This window comes from Mugil cephalus, chromosome 17 (assembly GCF_022458985.1).
Source record: "Mugil cephalus isolate CIBA_MC_2020 chromosome 17, CIBA_Mcephalus_1.1, whole genome shotgun sequence".
NCBI classification, from domain to species: Eukaryota; Metazoa; Chordata; class Actinopteri; order Mugiliformes; family Mugilidae; genus Mugil; species Mugil cephalus.
This window is the reverse complement of record NC_061786.1, coordinates 2074511-2097832: the sequence shown is the minus strand read 5'-3', so window position 1 is coordinate 2097832 and position 23322 is coordinate 2074511. Positions and strand designations below refer to the sequence as shown.

General features: G+C 39.5%; 1 protein-coding gene across 4 annotated transcripts in view; it reads left to right on the top strand.

The window, feature by feature from the left end:
- adck1 (aarF domain containing kinase 1) overlaps positions 1–23322 on the top strand; it is an 87269-nt gene that overhangs the window by 29479 nt on the left and 34468 nt on the right. For all 4 annotated transcript variants that reach the window (XM_047611797.1, XM_047611798.1, XM_047611799.1 and 1 more), the window contains 5 exons: positions 4193–4396; positions 14838–14996; positions 16162–16320; positions 17331–17447; positions 21512–21661. In XM_047611797.1, coding sequence (XP_047467753.1) covers positions 4193–4396; positions 14838–14996; positions 16162–16320; positions 17331–17447; positions 21512–21661 — 789 coding nt within the window. The remainder of the gene's footprint in view (positions 1–4192; positions 4397–14837; positions 14997–16161; positions 16321–17330; positions 17448–21511; positions 21662–23322) is intronic.

Genomic DNA, 23322 nt, shown 5'->3' with positions numbered 1-23322 from the left:
TTACTCAGCTGCTTCCGGAGACCCACAAACCAACCATGCACTGTAGGCCTCCTTCTTCAGTCTCACAGCTTCCGCCACGGCCAGCACTTTGCGGCCACAACTCGCAACAGCCTCCTTGACAATGGCGAAGCAAACATGACCCATTTAGATTGCCACCCGCCACTCCCGGGACACGGTTGAAACTCTGTCGGAGGTGCAAGATGAAGACCATTTTCACAAGTTCTTCCACCAGGCGTTACAAGCCGTTCGTTTGGGCCTGCCAGGTTTGCGTGGCGTCTTCCCCTACCATCTGATCCAAATCATCACCAGCTGGTGATCAGTTGACAGCCCTGCTCCTCTCTTCACCTGAGTGTCCAGAACATGCTGTCGCTGGTTGTATGATATGACCATAAAGTCAATCATCGACCTACGACCTAGGCTGGCATGGTGCCAAGAGCACCAGTGAACAGCCTTATGTTCGAACATGGTGTTAGTTATGGTCCAATAACTAAACGGTCGGGTTCAGATCAGGCAGGCCTTTCCTCCAGGTCTCGCTGTCATTGCCCATGTGACCAGTGAAGTCCCTCAGGAGGAAAATGGAGTCCCCAGTTGGGGCACAATCCATCGTCTGTCCTAGGGACCCCAAAAAGTGTGGGTACTCTGAACTGCTATATGCCGCATAAGGGCAAACAGCAGTCAGGACCTGTTCTCAGACTTGAAGGTGCAGGGAAGCAACCCCAACATGCAGACAGAGAGCCTTGGAGCAAGCACAAAGCCCACTCAGCCCTCCACCTCTCACCTGGACCAACTCCAGCGAAGAAGAGGGTCCCACACCTCCCAAGGACCTCGACACAGAATCAACGCTATGTGTAGAGGTGAGGCCGACTATACATAGTCGACAGCACTCAAACTAGAGTGAAAGATACAAGAGGCCAAATGTCACAGTAAAATAAATAAATAAATAAATAATTGAGACTCATTTTCCAAATGCATAAATGTCCAAAGTACGTCCCCTGAAACCTGAAACGGTATTAACATGTTAATCTGAAAATGCTACATTTAGGAAAAAAGACTGTTCAAACAAAATATGACTTAGGTTTGGAATATTGTCATTTTTGGATCAAATACTTCATACTTTACAGTAGCTTAAAATCTTTCTTTCATCCTGTGAATACATTTTTGGTTTATTTAATCACAAAAACATTTTGAGTGGGAACAAGCTGATTCTGTTAAAGTGTATTTTTAATTCAGTAAATTAACAGCAACTAAAGGTGTTTTCTTTTTTTCCTTTCTGACTTATGTCCTTGCACATTTGGTACCTCCCATTTCACGGCTTCTTGCTTTATCCGTTCTTTTTTACTGTCTTGCTTCCTCTCACCCTCTCGTCCATTATACACCACCCTCCAAAGCCCTCACGACGCACACAAGCACGCTCCCTCTCCCTTTCTCTCAACCCCCAGCCTTTTATTTTGTATCCTTGCCAACTGTGTGAAGAGGATGTGAGTAGAGATACCCAGAGGCATTCTGCTCTGATCTCCCGTGTCTCTGTGTTGTACCACAAATTAACCTATGTGTCTACATGCTAACGGCCCATTTGATTGCACTGCGCATGTGTGGAGATGGTGGGCTGTGGCGAGCGTCAGCCTATCCCAAAGCTGCATTCCCCTCAGGCTGTCTGCGAGCACCATCGCTATGGTGATGTCATCCTCAAGCTGTGAGCCCGCCTCCTTCCAACAAAGCATACTGATTACCGGGAGAGAGGAGAAGGAGAGGAGAGATTATTGATCTGATGATTAGGCCATGAGCCGTTGGCAAACTGATGCCATATTTTCATTCTGATCAACCCCAAATGAACTTCCAAACGCATTCTTCCACAAGAGCTGTAGCTGTGAGGAAGGAAGGAAGGAAGGAAGAGGCTCTCATCAGACTCAAATGACAATGACATATTTATCAGGCTGTCTCTACACTGCGTTTGTGTACTAATAATAATAGTAAAAATTATACACTTTATAGCAATTTAGATTTTTGCTGTTTTTTTATTGAATCTCATCCTGCAGAAAAGCATGCACCTTTCATGGGTCTCCTAGTTTACTAGTAATAATCTGCGTAAACATCAGAACAGGATACGGTATATAATCCTGCTCTGTCATCATCCACTTTATAGATGATAAGATGTGTATATTTTTTTAACATACAGAGAAGCGACTACATAAATAAACATATATGTATATATATATAACACAAAACAATCCTCAGTACTAAATCTGAAGATCTGAATAAGAAGATGTAAGAAAATCTTCTGAAATGGGAATTATTTTCTTTTCTATCATTTCACTGAGAGGGAGTCTGGAATTTATTTCAACACAAGGTCCTCTGAATGCATTATTTGTCACCCTTCAATTATATATTAGGTATTACTGTAAAAAAAGGACTTTTTGTGTGATAAACCCCATTAATAATTCTTCCATTTACAAGTTGGTAAAAGATTTTTCTGTTCCACATGGTTGGTAATGAGTAGGTGATTGTGGTGTACTGATGGCTGTTAGAAAGGGCTCATAGTGCATTTCTAAGCAGAAAGGCTCATCTGGTAATCTCTAGTGACTTGTTTCTGTCATTGCTTTGTCATCATCGCCCAGATGACACTTATGTCAAATGGCCCCATGGGAGCATGCTGTGTGTGTGTGTGTGTGTGTGTGTGTGTGTGTGTGTGTGTGTGTGTGTGTGTGTGTGTGTGTGTGTGTGTGTGTGTGTGTGTGTGTGTGTGTGTGTGTGTGTGTGTGTGTGTGTGTGTGTGTGTGTTGCAGAGGTTAAGGGGAGCTAATTTCACGCCTTTTTATTTGCACTGGTCTCAGGAGAGGAGCTCTCTATAAGCATTATCACTTCCAGCTGGTTCAAATGGGACAGACGAGACGACCACTGCACGCACACATATCCGCACGCATGCACGCACACACACACCCACACACACCTTCTAGAGTCCTTAAAATAGCATCTCATCTGATCATGTGCCTTATGAATTGGTAATACTGATTTTCATTTAGATTTGAATTAACTATTTGTCCTCATTTTTGATTTGTAACTTTGATTTACTGAAGAGTAGTTGTAATTCTTCAGCATGCACAATCATTTTAGACCGCTTTTTCAAAAATTCTAGTTTTCTGTTTTGTTTTTTGTTCTTTTCTTTTACTTATGTGATAATGCTGTGCATAAAGCCTAATACTTAAGAAAAGGTTTTTTAATTTCTGATATTGTGTAGGAGACGGCATGCACATGAAAAATCACAGTTGCAGGGTGGATAAGAGGTCTCTCCAGCCTAGATTTAGTAGCACAGTATTAACTAGATTTACTATGCGCATCCATCATTGACCATCACTTTTACTGAAGCATATTTACATGAACGAGACTCCTTCAACCCAGTTAAAATCATTCTGATCAGAGATTCCAAATTTACATTGGAATGATCTGATAAAACATTTACATGCCCCAAAACATCAATCAGAAACTAATGAATGAAGTGAGTCGGCCTTCTGTGGAGTGTTGAATTTATTTATTGATAACACTGCAGTCATTCAATAGATAAAAATGACAGACTGAGACGGACCCACATATTCAACAGTGCAGCCCAACATTGATTCCGCCTTTATTTGATGGTTCAGAAACTCATAGTTTTGCTACTGCCCTCCTGGAATTTCGTAACATAACATGTGGTTTGGGGCAAACAGGCACAGAAGGAATGAATTAATTCCAGACAGAGAGGAATATTTGGATCAAGAAATTGAATTGTACTTTTAGTTGTTAATATTTGCACAGGTTTACATGACATCTTCTCTTAATCCAAATGGAATTTTCTTCCAACCTGGCTGAATTGAGCTGTTCTGTTCCAGCTTTGGTGGTTACATATGGCATGTTTATGTCTGATAAGGCTCTAATTTCAATTATTAGTGGAAGCCTGTTGTCCATGTACATGTTGCCAACGTTAGAGAAATACTTCCTGATTTGGAACCATCATTTTTCAGTGGTTGTGTAAATGCGCTCTCAGGATGGTTTTAGTTTTAGACTGAACTTTTTAAATTTAATTTACATGCTGGGCTAAAGGTGCCATGACATTGGTTCGGTGTTCTCATTTGATTTGAATGATCCTCACTTTTTCTAACTAGCCCTTATTAGGTTGTTATTTATTTATTTTTTTTTATGTGTGTTACACAACATTCAGGTACATCTACGATCTGCAGAGCGTCTTCGGGACTTGTGCTGTGCCAACCGGGGAACCTTCATCAAAGTGGGTCAACACCTTGGTGCTCTGGATTACCTGTTACCCCAAGAGTACACTTCTACACTGAAGGTGCTCCACAGCCGAGCTCCTCAGAGCAGCATGGAGGAGATCCAGCAGGTCATCAGGGAAGACCTCGGGAAGGAGGTAAGCTCGAAAAAAATGGAGTCTGTTATAATTTGACTTAACATATGTTTCCTCACTCTTCCTGCTCCTGAAGCCTCCTCTTCCCCTGCTAATCGTCTCTTTGAGAAGCTTTTAAGTATGAGGGATGCCTTACAAATTTTGGAGGTCATCAGAGGAAGGAGAAGGCAACAAAGCACAAGTTAGCATCCTGAGTACTTCTGGTACCTGCCTTTCACAGAATTGTCCCTTTTAGGTCACATTACATTTACCTACAGTTACAGACTCTGTTTTGTCCTTCAAAAGGTCATAATGTCCTGTTCCTAATGTGGCTAATATAGAAATATTGTTGATGTAATGACGTACTTAAGGTAGTTAGGAAATGCACAAAAAATTGGGAATCAATTTTCAAACATCTGCTCCATCAAAGGAGAAATAAAATGAAGTTATGATGTAAAAGTCCAATGGAGGGAGTGGGGGAATGCAGAGAAACAGAAAATACACACTTAAATAGAACTAATTCAGCAGAAGTGAATATGAGGGAATATTTGTTGAATAACCTCTCACTTGCTCCACAGTACAAGCAATAAAGGTAGCTGATCAGGCCTTTCCTGCTTTAAATAGTAGCTTGCTTTCCTATATTTTATGTGCACCACTTCATGTTAAGTCATCATTTAATACCCTAAAATTCATACAGTTAATACATTCTAGTAAATATTGTTTACAGAACAAACATGTTTTGATATAATTTATAAATCTGTACTAGTAACAGTACAGAAAGAAATCCTTTGCTCACTGGAGAGTTTGAATTTTATTTCACTTTCATATTTATTATACCATAATGTTCAGACCATTATTATTTAAAAGGCAAAAATCAGCAGATGTAAAGACACTCATTGTTTTTACACAGTCTATCTTTGTGTATCTTTCGGCCTGTTTTTAGACTTTTTTGGTTTAGTCTGGTCTATAGCTGCCCCACATTTTGCTGTCTCACTCACTGTCTGAAGGGCGAGGGCATGTGCTTGTCAATGCATGTGCACTCTGTAGGGACAATAAATCTGAAGTGGATATGTCAGACAGTCTCTCCTTGTTTCATTTCAGAAGCCGTACTCCTGGAGAAGCTGTTAATGTGGCTGTTAGACAGAGCACAGCGTTTGCTTTCAAACTACTTGTTATGACAGCCTTTTAGAGCCTGCAGGAGGCAAGGCAATTATTCTGTTATTTTCAGATACAGTACAGTTGGTCTTTTCTGTCTACTGCACACCCCCCTGTTTTGTGTGTGTGTTAAAGAAAAGGCTTTGGTATACAGAGTTTAAGCGCATTACATCAGCAAGTCCAGGAAAAGTGAACATGTTGTCTCTTACATGACACACACCCTGTCGTCCACAATCGCAAAATGTTTAAATTACATATAATCTGCAGAAATCTATTATAAAACATGGCAAGGTTGGATAACCTTGATGTGCATGGTTAGGCAATTCACATTTGTCAGTTGTATGCCAGCTTGTGGTTAATATACCAACGAAGCTTTCACTTTAGTGTGTTGGCCATTGAGTGCAGAAAACCATTTATTTGGATTTGGAGTGTCTTGTACCCTTGTTTTTGCATTTTTTCTTTTTATTTTGGTGCAAAAAAGTGTGGGGCCCCTTCCTCATTTCTTATTTTTTGTATGCTTTTCACACTTAAGTGTTTCAAGTCATCAAACTAATTTAAATATTAGTCAAAGATAACTCAAGTAAACACAAGATGCAGATTTTAAATGAAAATTTTTATTATTAAGGGGAAAAACAAAATCCAGCCTGTGTGAAAAAGTGATTGCGCTCTAAACCAGGAGTCTTCAAATGTTTTTCATGCCAAGGACCCCCAAAATGATGTACAGATTAAGTAGGGACCCCTACCACTATATGTGTTCTATATCAAATTAGAGTTAATGCTATTTATAAATATACATTATTATTATCATTATAATTTTTCTTTCAATATTAAGCTATTCAAATAATACAAGTTCAAATTTCCAACACATGCAACCTTTACATTTAAACATAACTAAATGTGGTAGGGCCAGTGAATCACCAAAACTTTCTGGCCTCAATCAGCTGATGGGAATGAGCTGCACTGTTAGCTTCTTTTCTGCAGCGTGGGTCTGGATTTCACTTGGGGACTAAATAGGCTCTCGGCCAATTGCGAGGAACGTGACGGCATGTAATATGCGGCCTTGTGATTAGGTCAGCAGCGATAGAGGGCGGATCCTACTGAGTACAGGAGGCTTCGATCAACAGGTGACGCTCTGTGTGAAACGGTGTGCCGACTGAAAGATTTATCCTTTACTAAAATATATTGGATTCATGTTGATGTGCATTTAAACAAATTTTAATTTTGGGGGGGGGAAAGAGTGCTGGTGTGTTTTGGATCATTGTCCTGCAGCAAACCCAAATTCTCTTCAGCTTGAGGTCATGAACAGACTGCCGGAAATTCTCCTTCAAGATTTTTGGGAGACAGTAGAATTCATGGTTCCATTTATCACAGCAAGTCTTCCAGGTCCTGAAGCAGCAAAACAGCCCCAGACCATCACATATTTTACTGTTGGTATAATGTTCTTTTTCTGAAATGCTGTGTTACTTTTACAACAGATGTAATGGGACACACTCCTGGGATGGTTCATCACTGTTCCGTGTTTTCTCCATTTGTGGATAATGGCTTTCACTGTGGTTCGCTGGAGTCCCAAAGCTGTAGAAATGGCTTAATAACCTTTACCAGACTGATAGATCTCGGTGACTTTCTTTCTCATTTGTTCATGAATATCTCTTGATCTTGGCATGATTCTATCGTTTGAGGATCTTTTGGTCTACTTCACTTGGTCAGGCAAGTCCTATTTAAGTGATTTCTTGATAGAGAACAGGTGTGGCAGTAATCAGGACTGGGTGTGTTAAGTTATATTTTAACAGGAGGGGCAAACAGTTTTTCCACACAGGACCATTTAGGTTTGGATTTATTTTTCCTTCAAAAAAAAAAAAAAATTTATTTATATTTAAATTACCTTGATTATCTGAAACATTTAGGTGTAACAAACAGAAAAAAAAGAGAAATCAGGGAGGGGGCAAACACTTTTTCACACCGCTGTACATGTTGGTACAGTATATGAGGGAGATATTGATAAAAGCAGAAAAAGGCCATAAAGCACATTAAATGACATACATTTTTCCTCATGATTTGCAATACACACACCCTGAATACCATTCCAAGACGAGAAAGATTTGGTTCACTGCTTTAGTTTATCGGCATCCACATAGACTGCTGGTGTTTCCTTTTTATTTCTTTTCAGTTCAGGTTAGCATTCCTTATCGCTGATGTATATACTCTGTGTTGTGGCTCCCATTTGAAATGGTGTAAAGAAACTGTGTGAAAAAGAAACTCCTGGGAATTAAACATTTGTCTGATTCCCTCAAGGTCCTTTCCAAGCAAACCAGCTCAATAACGTAATACAGTGTGTCATGGACTGGTCGATAGGATTTCACACTACATAGGTTTAACAATCTTTAGAAAGCAAATATTTGTTTTAGAATCACAATGGTAAAATTGTTAAATATATATAGTTCACTGTGGTATAATGGCCCTACATAGATGCAGGTGCAGTAATTTTCTCGTCACATCAAAGTTAATTCTTATCCATTTAATAATAGCAAACAAACATTCAGTTGAGAGCTGACATTGCATCACTGCTACTTAGAGTGTCATTTTCATTCTCTATGCATGGCATTGATTTCAGTGTATACTATGAATGTGCAATTACAGTCTTCGAGGCCTGGTTGTTGAATTCACTACTATTTGTTCTGTTTGCCAGCAGCCTCAGATTCTTAATCCTTAGATCTGATTATTGTGATTCTTTAGGCAAAAAAGGAAGCAGCTGTCGAACAGGTGTTATATGGCCATAGATTTAATTTATACACATATATTCAAATTGCTTCACTCTAATTCAAAGCCAACACTGTAGAATAGTCTCCTGTCTTGTTCATGTCTCTTTTATTTATTTATTTTTTAATTAAAGTGCTTGTTCAGCTTGATCTCTTTTGGTATCTGTGTGGGGCGTCATTAAGCCTGAAAAGATGGTAATATAACTCTTCTGTCTGTAAAGAGGGCAGCAGAATGAATCAGCCCTCCTCCCTTTTGGAGTGGCAGGAGAAGAAGTGGCACTGATGAGTTGTACCAAGCGGCAATGGAGTCGGGGTGCAGCTTCAGCATCGTTTCCGTTTCACTACACTTGCTTCTTTTTTAACACGTGCATGCACGTCTGTTGGATATTCTCACACGCAAGTAGTAGTCAGAGAGCAGTGCGTGGTGTCGTGCTGTTTTCAGCACCATTTGTGGTGACATATGCATTCCCACTGTGCATGGATTTGGAGAGCCTCGCCTTGGTTCTGGCTGTCACTTCCCTTCTACAGTGAAACTGCTGAAAAGCCAGCTTGTGCAATATGTTGTTTTACCAAACACTGTCTGTTTCCAGGCTGAATATTACACTTAGTTGGTGCTGAGGCGTGACCAAAGAAAACACAAGTGCATCATGGGTACTTGGGGTATTGTCAAGGTAGGGTGGCACAAGTGTTGGGACATCTGTGGATATGGCGATTCAGGAAGTCGCACTAGGTCCTTGTATCCAAACATGACATGTTTTATACATACGTCTGCCAACTAAGTTTAATTATTTTTTTTATTACTGACTGATACAGGGTTCTTTGTGTCCAGGATCTCACCCAGGTCAACAAGGAGAATCCTACTGCTAGTAATAATGATTACTGAATGATGTGAATGAGGTGATTTGAATGATGTTGAGTCAATGGAGAAGTTTATTGGGAGTATCTGTGAGAATGGCTTTGCAATTATCAGTCTCAGGGAAGAGGAGGATAGTCAGAGGCCAGGTTCTGTTCTGAGATTGTGATTATTTGACTACAGGGAGCAATGAACAGAACCTCACAGATTAGCCACAACATTAAAACCACTGACAGGAGAGGTAAATAACATTGACCATCTTGTGCCAATATAATGTTCTGCTGGGAAACTTTTGGACCTGGCTTTTATGTGCGTGTTACTTATACATGTAGCATCCACCTAGACCAGACCAGGCACCCCCACCCCATAGCAATGCCAGCAGCCATCCCCAGCAGGATGCAGCCTGACACAGGCACACAGAAACGCTTTAGAAACAACTCAAAAACATGAAGAACAGCACAAGGTATTGACCTGCCCTCCAAATTCACTAGATCCCAAACTGATCCTGTCGGATGATCCACAGAGAACCCTCCCCTCAATGCCTCAATGCCAGACACCACAGGACACCACAGGACACCCTCAGAAGGCCCATGTCCAATCTCTGATGAGTCATAACTGTTTTATGTCTTTGGATAGAACACGTCATCAGCATCATTCTTACTCCAAAGATTTGTTTTGCTGTGTTTCTATTTAATTTTGCAGGTCTGAAATGCTACTCCTATTTTGACAAGTACATTTGTCATTGCCCTACTGCAATAGCACATTGTACTGTATGCAGTACACTACTTGAGCCATAGGATTATCTTCAAAACTTTTGTGATCCACGATCCCATACTGGTTGGAAATCAGACTAAACAGTTAAAAGATGTCTTTTGTTTTTTGGGTGGGCCTGTCATTTGCTTTAGCCTGAGATAAATGGAAAGCTGGAAAAAGGCCAGTAGTCATAGTTTTGAAATTATTCTGATCTGAGCCAGTAATTTCAAAAATTGTGTTTTTTGATAGAGGCCACTTTTTTTTTTTTTTTTTTTTTTTTTTAACGAACCACACAAAGTGGACAGGGAGAAATTAATTCTGATTTAGACCAGGAATTTAACCTGATTAAGGGCGGGCATTTAAACAAAAATTGATAAGATGGTGGAAAACAAATGATCCAGGTGGCCAGAGAGTATTTGCTGATGAAAGTCAGTTTCCTAGACAGGCTCAGTGTTTGGAGTTGATCAAAGGGAAGAAGTTAAAGTAAGTTACATTCCCACAGCAGTTTATGAAACATTTGAACAGAAAGTATTGGTATTCCTATAAAATAATTTCTTTCAGACAAGATGAACAAGAATTTAAGTAGATCTTTTAACAAATTAAATGAACAATCTTTTAGAAAATATCAAGAGAAATGAAAAGTATGCTATCTGTATTGTTACTAAAAACCCTTTTCATCTCCAGGTAAATGGAACAGCTTTATAATCAATGTACTATATGCACTTTACCGGGCTTTGAACCTTATGTTAAGAGAGTTGGACAAGCACGTTAGAGTTTTAAGAGTTTAGACCTCGATTTCCTCTTCTCCGTTAAGCAATCTCTTTTATTTCTTCTCTTCTCTGCTGTAATGATTTATGTGTCTTCACCCAGCTGGGGCTGTGGCTGGCCGCCAACAGCCAAAATGGCCACCTTGCTACAGTGACACAGACACCGATGTGTTGCCATCCAACTGTGAGGCCTCAGGGGCCATTTTATTTGTGCCATAACTCATTTCGGGGAACGTATGTCACTACGGGTCTGCCCTGTGGGAGCGGGGCCCACACGCATACATTACCATGTTTATTAACTCCACAGCTGAGATTAACATAAGCAGGAACTGGATGGTAGGACAGTGTGTGGACCAGAGGCCACAGCCCGAACAGCGTACACATAATAAAGAAGTCGGTCTGTTAGTAGCAGTCTTCTCTTTTATCATGATGTGAAAATGATCTAAATTTTTAAATATCAGTGGGATTTCTCAGGTTTCTCACCTCTGTTTAAAGTGACATGCTCGTCTGTGACATTACACGTTTCCTTAACCTATGAAGGCACTTTCTACGTGTCAGATCCCATTGGACGCTTATCATCAAAGTGAGCAGATACTGGTGGGTACAGACAATTTCATTCCATTTAGCATATTTGCATAATGAATAACTCAGCTGTTCCCACACAGGATCTTATGCTGCTTGTATAATTTGTCATCCGATGGCATCTTGTACGGGGCTCATGTTCAGCCTGTAGCTGATGGCCAACACCGTGTTCAAATTAGCCTCTTTTCATGTTTCACTTGGTACAAACACTGGGGGACTTTTTCCCCACGGTACAGTGTAGTTTATATATTGAGGATGATGTCCCGTCAAAGCCTGATAAATACTATATTGCAGAAGAAGAGTGACACAAATCCAGTAGAAGACCATGGTTGTACTGCCATACCTTTGATGAAACATTGTTGTGCTGGTTAAAGGAGTGGAAGTTCAAGTCATGCTTGCATAGTTGTTCTGTAAGAATCTCTTAGATATAGTGCTTTTGTATTGTATTGTATTGTATTTATCAATGAGAAAAAGAAAAGAAAAAGACATTATGTGGAAATGATTTGCTTTATTTGAAATATATTCGACCAAGCAACATTTGTTTCTGAAGCAGGCGTTTGCATAATTGTTCACCAGTCTTTGACATGAGTTCACTGAAGCTCGAGTCATTTAGTTACAAGATGATTTTGACGAGTGAATTCCATAACCCTCAATTACTTCTTTTGGAACCATTTCTAGTTGGATTTGTTAAAACCAGTGTTGCCCATACAATGTTAACGCTATACCTGCCTGGATCTCACAACTCTCTGTACTGAATTTAACCTAACAGAGAAAAGATTTATTCACTGATTCTTTATTTAATTTTACATACATTTATCCATAGATTGCCGTATCTCAACAGTTTATGAACTGCACAAGCTAAATCCAATATCCACATTACTACAGTGATTTATAATTGTAAACTTTTGAGACCATAGTCCCCAGGGTCTCATAAAATCTTGTGGGAAGCCCTGGTTAAAGCAATGGGATTTTTATTGTCATAAATGTAAATATTGCCAGAAACCTATTTTGGTTGAGTTAGTTTTCACTTTTCTCTTCGAGTTCCAGTTGTGTTGCTGCTACATTTAAACCAACAAAAATATATCAACTATAAAACATTAATAATTCTTTTCTGGGATTGATTCCAATGTAATGGGTTTAGAAATTATGCATGGCTGATATTTTTTAAATGAGCACTTCCAAGAAAAGAATTCTGTTTAAAGGTCCACTTCTAGTTCAACATGGACAGATGGCCTCATATTATAACATCAGTTGACTGTGAACTGCCCAGTCCCTGAGGCAGTAAAGCAACTGACAACAAACCTTAATATTTTCACCACCAGTCCCCAGAGTTGTTGTGAGGTAGCTCCTGAAAAGCTGTGTTTGGGTTTGCACCTAACATGCCTGCTGTTTTTGTGGCCAGAATCTCTAAATTTGATTTGTCTGTTCAGACAATTGAAACACATTATTCCAAAAAGCCGTCTCTTTGCCTGTACTTCCAGCAGACCTGAGGGTCGTTCTAATGATCTTTTAGACAACCAAGGCTTTTTACCTGGTACACTTCACATGCAGATAACATTTGTATAGATCAACAGTAGTTGAGTTACCTGCAAATCCTGTGTAGAACATTTACCTTTTCCATGCTGCTGGTCTGTTTTTATATGTATTTAAATGATGGAAATAAGAGAAGATTAAGTATTTTCTTTAATATGTAGAAAAATCCATTAACTGATACACTGGTGATTCAGTATTTGCGTCTAAGTACAAGGTGTGTTCTGCATGCTCTGCTCTGCCTTTTGCTTTGTTCCCTTAGCTGATTTGTATCCATGAGGCAGGGAAGCCTTAGGGCGATGTGGAGGTTCCTACAATAAGTCTGTTCTAATAACTCCAGGTCCCTTGGGAAGCCTCTTTAACCTTCAAACCCACACACTAATTAATGCATATGTGTTCTGTGAGTCCACAGAGATGAGTGGAAGCTAATGAGGGACTACCGCTGCCCAAAGGGCACGCTGGGTGCTAAATGCTCCATTCTGTGATAGAGATATATGAGTGGGCAGAATATATCAAAAGGCAGCACTAGCTAGGCATATTTACAGTCCCTGCATGAAACCCTGAGTCTGTCTCCTCAAATTGAATGTATTAATACTTACAGCACACTAGCACTTAAACTATTAAAGTAGACCTTTAAAAACGGCACACGGCCCTTATATATTCCTGCATTCAGAGAGTCTGGTGCTCTATGTTCTTTCTTACAACCCAGGAGAATCACAGGTTGGTTTTGAACAGTTCATAAGTCATTTACAATTTCCTTTGCACTGTTATGTAATATATTTTTATATAAGATTTTGTTTATGGAAATGACTCTTACAGCACACTAAATTCATCAGTCTGTCTTCTGTAATTGCTTCCGTCTTCCAGAATTAAAAGCACAGGGTTTTATGAGCAGATTTGATTGGAAATACACCAGTTACTCATTTTACACCAGTTGTTATGGCCACTACATGGTGGAACTGAAGGCTGATGTTGGCAGTCAAAATGATGTGTGTGTGTGTGCGCGTACATACAGATTTAGGATGTGTAACTCTGTGATGTCATGCTCAAACTCCACATTATAAAGAATTCAAGACAAAAGACAACACTATTTAAAAAAACAAACAAACAAAAAAAACAAAAACAGATATAAGTCCCTGACGCAAAGCATAACAAACATAACACTGCTCTGTGTTAAGTACTGTATAAATACCATTCTTATGTGTCAGTATAGTTTTATAAATTATTAATTCCCTTCAATTATTTTGCACTCCCTGCGGCAAGGTGCAAATAACCTCTAGGTGTCAGGGCACTACACTTTGAGAAAAACAGGTCTTAGATGTAGCACTGAATTGAAGATTTTAAAAAGTACTCAATAAATGTTTGGGCTTAAAATGAACACAAAAGACAAAAACCATTGCTCGGGAGTGGAATTACTCTGACAAAGCTGTGGTAAGTTCAGAATGAGTTACATTTACAGTTACATGCTCTTATTCAATTATCATGTCATGTTTATCATTTTACTGACCGACATTTCTGTTGGTGAAATGCAACTTTTCCTGCATAGCCTCTAGCACACAGGACCCTCTTGCTCTTTGTAAGCTTTAGTGTTGATATAGAGACCCGTTTATGTGGTATATGGACAATTAAAAAGCAGCACAATGATGAGAAGATCATGGTTCTGTCGTTGTATGATGGAAATGATATTGCATTAAACTGAATTTAATGCATTGAGACAATAGGAATGTGTTGAGTGTCCATTAGAACAAGAGGAAGGCTAAAAGAAGACAAAAAGAAATACTTAGGAAACAAAAGAGTGAAGTAAGAAAATAAAAGGCTCTTTGTTTTTCCTGTTTGTAGCTTTGTTGTGTTATTACAATAAGAAAACACTGATCACTGATATGTGTAACATACTGTGCAATACTCCTTAGTAATACCTTGTAAACAGACTTGATCAGGTTGATGATCTTTTCACCTCCTCCCAACTCCACACCCCTTTCGCCTCCAGAGTACTTTATCATCATCTGTCCCTCATTTACCCTCTGCTCTCTCCTGTTCGTTCAATCTCCATCACTATCTCTCTCCTACAGTTGTCAGACTTATTTGTCTCCTTTGAGGAGAAGCCGCAGGGTGCAGCCTCCTTAGCCCAGGTCCACAAGGCAGTGCTGCATGATGGGAGGACAGTGGCGGTCAAGGTCCAGCACCCCAAAGTCCAGAGACAAAGCTCCAAGGACATAGTGGTGATAGAGGTGAGTCGGTCTCTGAAATAAATGTAGTTTGAGACACAGACTTGGTTTCACTGTCCTAATCTATGCTGTGCCAATCAAATTAGTAGGGGGCATTTTTGTTGTTTTATATACACTGATCAGCCACACCATTAAAACCACTGACAAGAGAAGTAAATAGTCGTGACACCCCAGCAAACACACAAAAACACAGCTCAGAAAACATGAAGAAGAGCACAAGATGTTGATCTGACCTCCAAATTCACTAGATCCCAACGGCCCCTTTGACATCTAGTGAATTTGGCCCCTCCCCTCAACCCATACGACCCAAAGGCCCCCACTGACAAGATTCTGTTACCAGACACCACAGGACACCCTCAGAAGACCCATGTCCATTCTCTGATGAGTTCCAACTGTTTGAGGTACAAGGGAGACCTACACAATATTAGGAAGGAGGAGTATGGAGGAACCCATGGTGGAGATAATGAACTGTAATAGCTTCTGGTTCTTCTGATTAAAATAAAGAAACTTTTGACGACACTGAATGAAGAGAAGGAATAGAGAGACTGTAGGCGTGCATTATACACACTCATCAACAGTGTTTGTGAAATTACTCTCACTGCCAGAGGCTGTAGCTTTGTTCCTGAAACAGACCACATGCCTGCACATTGGCAATGCTGCTTCAGTGCTTTTTTTATGTGTTAAGTGTTTCTGTTCTCGCCAGCAGACATGAGATGGGCTTAAAAAGGTGTCTAAAACACTTCCTGTGTAAACATTAATGAGTCTTAATGTATCTTTAGCACATTGACAAAGAGGACTCTGATGGTGACTATACTGTATGTGTACAATATTTCTAGCAGGTTTTACCTTCGCACTTTGGACAGTGATGGCAAAGCAGTGCTTTGACATCTGGGAGAACATCTCTGCTAGCAACTTTACGTTCAACTTTAGTTCCTAGTGTGTTTCAAATTGAAGGGGTACTTCTGCTACAGGCGTTGGAATACATCTGAGCTGGTGCTGCTTAGAGCACTTTGGTCAGATGTGGAATATAACTGAGGGTTTTAATTGATGGTAGCGAGAGTTTAACAGCGACACTCTTGTCCTTGTATATAGTAGCAGAAAATGTTAGCTTTTCTGTACATGACAGTAAAGCTGATTCTGTTTTTGTTTTTGTTTTTTTAACGTGAAGGTGCTGTTGAAGGCGGTCCATTGGCTCTTCCCAGACTTCGGCTTCATGTGGTTGGTAGAAGAGGCCAAGAAAAATATGCCACTGGAGCTGGATTTCCTTAATGAGGGACACAATGCTGAGAAGGTGGCCAACATGCTGGCCCACTTCCCTTTTCTCAAGGTACACACATAAGTATACACATTAAAATGTGACTTTTTTTCTTCAAGGTCTTCTTTTATAGAGGCAATCCAGAGGGTTTATTTTTGACTCCGTCTTATGCGTATACATGTACTTGCAAACAGCCAATAATCTGAAACAGCCTGTTTCAATTCAAGATTCTAGTGTTTAAAATTTTACTTGGTAGAGTTAATAGAGGTCATACTCTTCTGCTGTGTATGAGTATGAGAGCCCTCTCTGCACTGCCTGTCAGCTCAGCCTATATTCTTACAGAGCGGGGTTGGCCGAACCCTGCAAATCATATTTCCTTTACTAGACAGTGTTGGACTTCAGATCCATTATCATTTAATTTCCTGGTGTCCTTTTTCTTAATACATCTGTTTGAGAATTTTTATTAGCTCTGGTGAATGTGAATTAGACTTCTTTTTCCAGCTCTCTGTCTTTGTTCAGTGTTTAAACCCAGAGTGCTAAAACATCTTTTGTTTCCTTTTCTGTCATTCGCTTCTCATTGTGCATCTTTTAATGGTACATTAATAGAGACTTAAAACATGGCAGAGAAGATAATTTGCTGCTTTCCAAAACTCACTTGGTAAAATTGCAGTTGACCAGAGTGGAAAAGTGCAATTAAAAAGGTACATTTCCAGTTTTGATACTGTTTATAGGTAAAAATTATTTGTGAGGTCTATTAAATAAGACATAATGTGGATAAAGGAATAATATATGCAAATAAATGTTTTCCAGATTTATTACATACATGACATTTTGCTGAAAAGTTACAAGACTGTTTATATTTTACTATGTGCTATTAAAAAGAAGACACAGGTTTATAAAGAGATTTGTTAGACTGTAAAACTAACTTGTAGCCTTGAACCACAGACAAAACAACACTGCTATCAGAACTTAAACATTTAATCTATTGCAGCATCGAGAAATGTGAAAGAGGTGGAAGCCCACAAGTCGTCCAAAAATATCCAAAAACAACATGATGATCTTCTCTATTGATATCTCTACAGGTTCCCATGATCCACTGGGATCTTTCCACAAAGAGGATCTTGACAATGGATTTTGCAGAGGGGGGGCAGGTCAACGACAGGGACTACATGAGGAAACATGGCATTAATGTCAATGAGGTACACGGCCTGCTCTCAGTGCTCTGTGTTTGTGTTAATAAGTAATAGTTTATTGACGTGTAATCCCAGTCCCATCTCTGAGCCACATGTGCACACATATTAACAGCTTGTCTACACAGCTCACACAGTGAAAGAAGCACTGCAACAGAGCTGCGGTTTCTGCCCCCCACCCCCATCAGTTGGTACACGTGATGCCTTCAGGCACAGTATTGAGTGTAGGTCACCTGCGCTGTATTATGATGACACACAGTCACTGCAGTTATTTGAATAAAACAGAAGAAAATAAGCTTTAGGTCTCATTTGCATTCTTACAGTGAAGTAAAACATGAGTCAATCACAGTCAGAGGTCATCAGGGTGTCCCTTTCACTTTCTGCCTTTCTATTCATTTCCCTAGTGTACATATACTCAGCATTGGTAATCTTGTGGCTGAATGAGGTAACACAGTGGTGGCTCAGCCTACCTTCCACTGGTGAAAGATTTGGAATATATTTTTTATTTTAAAAAATGTGTCTTGTCTTCCTTTACAAAGACAAACCCTATATAGTCACTGCTAGTATATTCTCCATAAACAAATATCTGAATTTGAATCCAGAATGCTAAATCCCAATTGTTTAGAGATTTCTGCAAATGCAACCCAAACACTTCCTACTGCTACAGCTTCACATTAAAGCATTTAACCGGAAAAACACAAGCTGATATTTATTGTAAAGTGGTCACAGTAAATGCGATGCGTTCAGTGGGCCCAGCACTTACTGCCATCGTTCATCCATGCATCTATAAAACACCATAAAGGTCATGTTGGCATGTTTTGACAGCAGATCATTTTGAAATATTTCTGAGATTAGCAGAACAAGAAGGAGCAGCAGCAGTGAGCTGTTAGATGAAGAACTCCAGGGGACAGGCAGCCAACCTCAAACTTCTCAGTGTTACAAGTTTTTCACTGTGTTCTGAAGGACAACCTGAAGATTGATACCTGTTTGAATGTGGTTATGTGTGGGTTCTCACAGACTGATGGGGAAAAAGACAATTGCCTGGTAGTTTTTTTTGTTTCATCCAGAATTCTCAGAGTAGTATTAAATAACATTTTCTCCAGTAACGCAAGTATTGCCAACTAAATCTGGATTGAAATCTTTGAAATTGCTTCTTAAAATAAAGAAAAGTATGCATGTGTGGACTGACAACCTGTCCAGTACCCTGCCTACTGCTCAGTGCCAGCTGGGATAGGCTCCAACTCCCCATGAGCCCCTCTCCAGGATAAATGGTTGAAAGAAAGTCCAATAGTCTCAAAATACCCTCAGAATATTCAGTCATCTAGTTATTCACTTAACTTCCTAAAGGGAAATATTTATAAAAATAAATGCAAGCACACTGCCTGCTGCAATCCTGTAATTAGAATCATTCTTTATCTACATATGTTTATTTATTCATTTGATTTGGAGTTATTTTGTGATTTTATTTTATTTCATGCTTGTCATCGAAATTTGACTCCACACATTACAAGAGCCACGTGACATCTTCAGTATGGTTTGTCTACACACAGACCAACTTCAGCTGGTAATAAACATTTTCAGTCCATGTTACATAATGCTTGATTTGTGGATGCCACTCTCCAGTACAGTTGCATTAATACAACCTGTAAACAAATCCTGTAAACACGTTTTATTTCCGCTTAAAAGTTAGACATTTTGACACGTGGTCTGTGGGCATTGACTTGCCAGCCTCAAGTGACACTTTCATGTGTTTTGTGCTGGTTTTCATCCCTGGAGATACATGCTAGCATTTTCTCTTACTTATTACTTGTTTGTTACTTTGGCATTACTATGATGAATACCAACAAAATAAGTTTAAAATTTGAGGCAGCTGCTAGAAATAGCAACAAAAAAAAAAAAAAGAACTACAGCCAAAATGAGGACAAAGTGAACCAACCAAATGGACATTTCTGGAGTTATATGTTGATGGCTCTGTTGGAGACCTAGAAATAACCATATGGCATGGTAGTCCTGTCTGAGACAGAACAGGGTCAGCATAGTTTTCTGAGTTTTAAATTCTTTATATGTAAGGAAACAAAGGATTGAGCTTCTCTCCCAAGCTCAATTTTATACTGCTTTACACTCCTTTACACTGCTATTTACAGTCAGGTTCAAGAACTATAACAACACTTAAGCACAGGCTGTCTTGTAAGTAGGACGGTAAAGTATAGTACATAAGGTAACGGTTGTCTTTTTGTACATCTGTGCAAGAGCACATTTTATAGATATCCCTATACGTGATGACTTTCAGGATTTCAGTTCAAATTAATCTCCTGGGCTGGCCTTAGAAATAGTTAAGAGACCATAACTTTGAGCCCAACATGTGTTAGTGAAGCAGACAGTGTTGGAACCATTCAATTGTTTTATTTATTTATTTATTTTTTAACCAGAGAAAAGGGAACTCGCAGGCCAAATGAGAATGTTAGTAGCAATGCATTTCTTCAGATTTTCTGTGACTATGTGCTTCTTTCTCCCCAACCATCTGAGGAGCTCTAATTAATAGCTATTAGTGTCTGCCCATTCCTCTCTGAGATAATTTCTTGGCTCCCTACTTTCTTGCTAAATAAATGTGGGGGTGTGTGGATGTGTGAGGACTTGTCTTTGTGAGGACTTTCAGTGATAAACCAGAGTGGAGACGTGCATGGGTTGTAGGGGCATTTTGGTTGACCTTCACTAATCAAAGGACAGTTTGAAGGATGATTGTTGACATGCAGTATGTTGTATCAGGTGACATTTGGTGCCATGAATTCTTCTAGGACTGTAAAGCCACTTTGTTCGTAATGTGTGTCTAATGTGTTACTGATGACAGAGAGTATGCTTAGTGTGGACTATAGGAATAGTAGGGCTGGAACAATTAAAGAGGACTTTTATAAACAATTCAGTATACAGTAAATTTTGTTTTAATTGGTGATTATAATTAGGTCTGTGTGACTTGTTGTTTGTCTCGTTGTGACTAGTGGCCTGCTCCAGATAAGCAGTTATAGATGGATCGATGGACGGATGGATGTTAAACCCAGAATACTTCCCCATATTTTCACTTGTATGGTTCAGTGTTCAGAATTTTTTATGTGAACATTTGTTGTATTACATATAGATTTTTTTCCCTATGGCCCAACAGAAGAGCAGATTTTGAGTAAACAACAGCGGTAATTTATTCTCCCCAAAAGCAGCAGGAGATTGGAGTGACTTATGTCACTAACTATGAACATTAAGCTTCTCTAAGTGCTCAATCAAAGAATATAGGTCAGTGACAACTTTGTTTAACTACTGTATATTTTCAAAAGACATTGAACTTGTCTGTTCCATGATGTAGGTTGGATAACAGATGCCTTCTACCACACAGAAAAAATATTTGTATACAATTGCCATGTTCCAAGCACATTAGGTACTGTACAGCCGGTGGATCACAAACCAAAGACCACATGTCAAATGCCAAAAGTGAAATGGAAACACTTCTTTCACATTTCCCCGTCACCAGCGTCACTGGAGATGACACCTCTCTCACGTTAAGAGAATTATGGGATATTGGGAGACGAGACTTTACGAGAGTTACAGCTTGTTTGCGAAACACCTTTCAATGGAAACAAGTACAAAGCACAATTGTACTTAAAATATCGCTTTTCTTTTGACAAAAATAATGTAATGGAAACGCAGCTACTGAACCTACAGTTGTGTGAATGTGTGTGTGTGAATGTAAAATTTTGACTGTACACATCTTTGAGTAGCACCATGTGGTATAAGAGTGCTGTATAAATACAAGCCAAAATCATTTAATCGTGAAGGTGAGATCATAGCAGACCATTCTAATTACTATCCTGGTCACCATTTCATGGATTGGTTTCCTTAAGAATATATAGACATTGTTTTATCAAGACAGTATAAAACAAAAATGTATTGAACTTAATTAATTACTATGCCTTGTCAAAAAATTGTGGCGAATTGTTTCGATTTTCTTTTCTTTTCTGTTATTTCGTTTTTATTTTACAGATTTTGAATGAATATAACTTTTCACTTATCCTCTGTGTTTCCCACAGATCTCAGAGAACCTTGGTAAGATGTACAGTGAAATGATCTTTGTCCATGGCTTCGTCCATTGTGATCCACACCCAGGCAACGTGTTGGTCCGAAAGTGTCCCCAGAGCAAGAAGACAGAGATCGTTCTGCTCGATCATGGCCTATATCAGGTGGGGAATCTCCGGTCTGCTTGGACATAAAGAAAATACCATTTGCTCTAATATTACAGTCCATTTTTCATGCTGCCGGTTGAGGCCTTGAGAAAATAGGTAGAGCAACAAACACACAGCCAAGCTGCACATAGAAACATGGACATCACACACACTTTCACAGGCAGACACACACTTTTATTAGAGCTACAGCAGAATAAAAGCTTTTTGATAAACAACTCATTTGATGTTGTTCTTAGCAGAGTGCAATGTGCTGTTATAAGGACCACAACCTTAATCATACAGACTTACATGTGTGCACCCATATTCTACACACACACACACACACACACACACACACAGGCATACGCTTGGCTAATGCGAACATCCAAGGGTCTTACATGAGTTTGTTTACTGCTTGTTCCCGTATTCATGAAGAGATTGGAGTAATAAATATGCAGCTCCATCATCTTTGACACACAATGTACATACACACACAGACTTCCCTCGGACCATAATGGCACCAATTTATTTCTAATCACTTGTGATTTTAACTGTCATTTTGAAGAAGAAAATTAATTCAGCCGTCACATACACACATACACACACAATAATTTTCAGTAGCGTTACCAATGGGGTTTTACATATTGCAGATGTATTTAAAGTGCTGTAGTTTGTCTGGAAATGGCGATTTCAGCTGGGTATATGCACCGATCAGCCACAACATTAAAACCACATTAAAACACATGACGTAAATAACAGTCACAATGGGAAACTGGTGGAGTTGCTGTGAAATCTTTGGACTTGGCATTCATTTGGATGTTATTTAGACATGTACCACCCACCTAGACCAGACCAGACACCCCCACCCCATTGCAATGACACAGTGATGCATGATGGCAGCAGCCATCCCCACCAGGATGCAGGCTGACCCAGACAGACACACAAAAACTGTTAAGGAGCAACTCAAAAAACATGAAAAACAGTGCAAGCTGTTGATCTGACTTCCAAATTCACTAGATCCCAACGGCCCCTTTGACATCTAGTGAATTTGGCCCCTTCCCTCAACCCATAGGACCCAAAGACCCCCAATAACAACATCCTGTTACCAGACACCACATGACACCCTCAGAAGGTCCATGTCCATTCTCTGATGAGTCACAACTGTTTTGGAGACACAAGGGAGACCTACACAGTTTCAGGCAGGTACTCACAAGATTATGCTTGACTAGTATACATATTGCATACACATACTGTAATCCAGTGTGATTCTTTTTTTTGATGTGTTATTTAACACATCAATAAAAAAAGAATCACACTGGATTTCATATACTGATATGGACTGGGTAGTGTGTTAGGAATGAAAGGATGCCCCAGTGTTTGATCCATGTGAAAATGACAGAGGGCTAAATTCAAAGACACCCTGGAAAAAAACTTTGAAAAAAGCAACTTGTTTGAAAAAATTATGCAACCGGCTAGCCTATATTGCTAAAATTTCACTGCAGCAATTGAAAATGATACTCAGTAGTTGTTACTTCCCTCACATGCTTGTATGCCTGCCTGACAATACCGGGGCATGCTCTTAGATAACAGATTGTGTCCTGAGGTATCTCCTCCCAGATCTGGACCAAGACGTCACTGAGCTCCTTCACAGTCAAAACAAGGCATGGGGCCAGTCAATG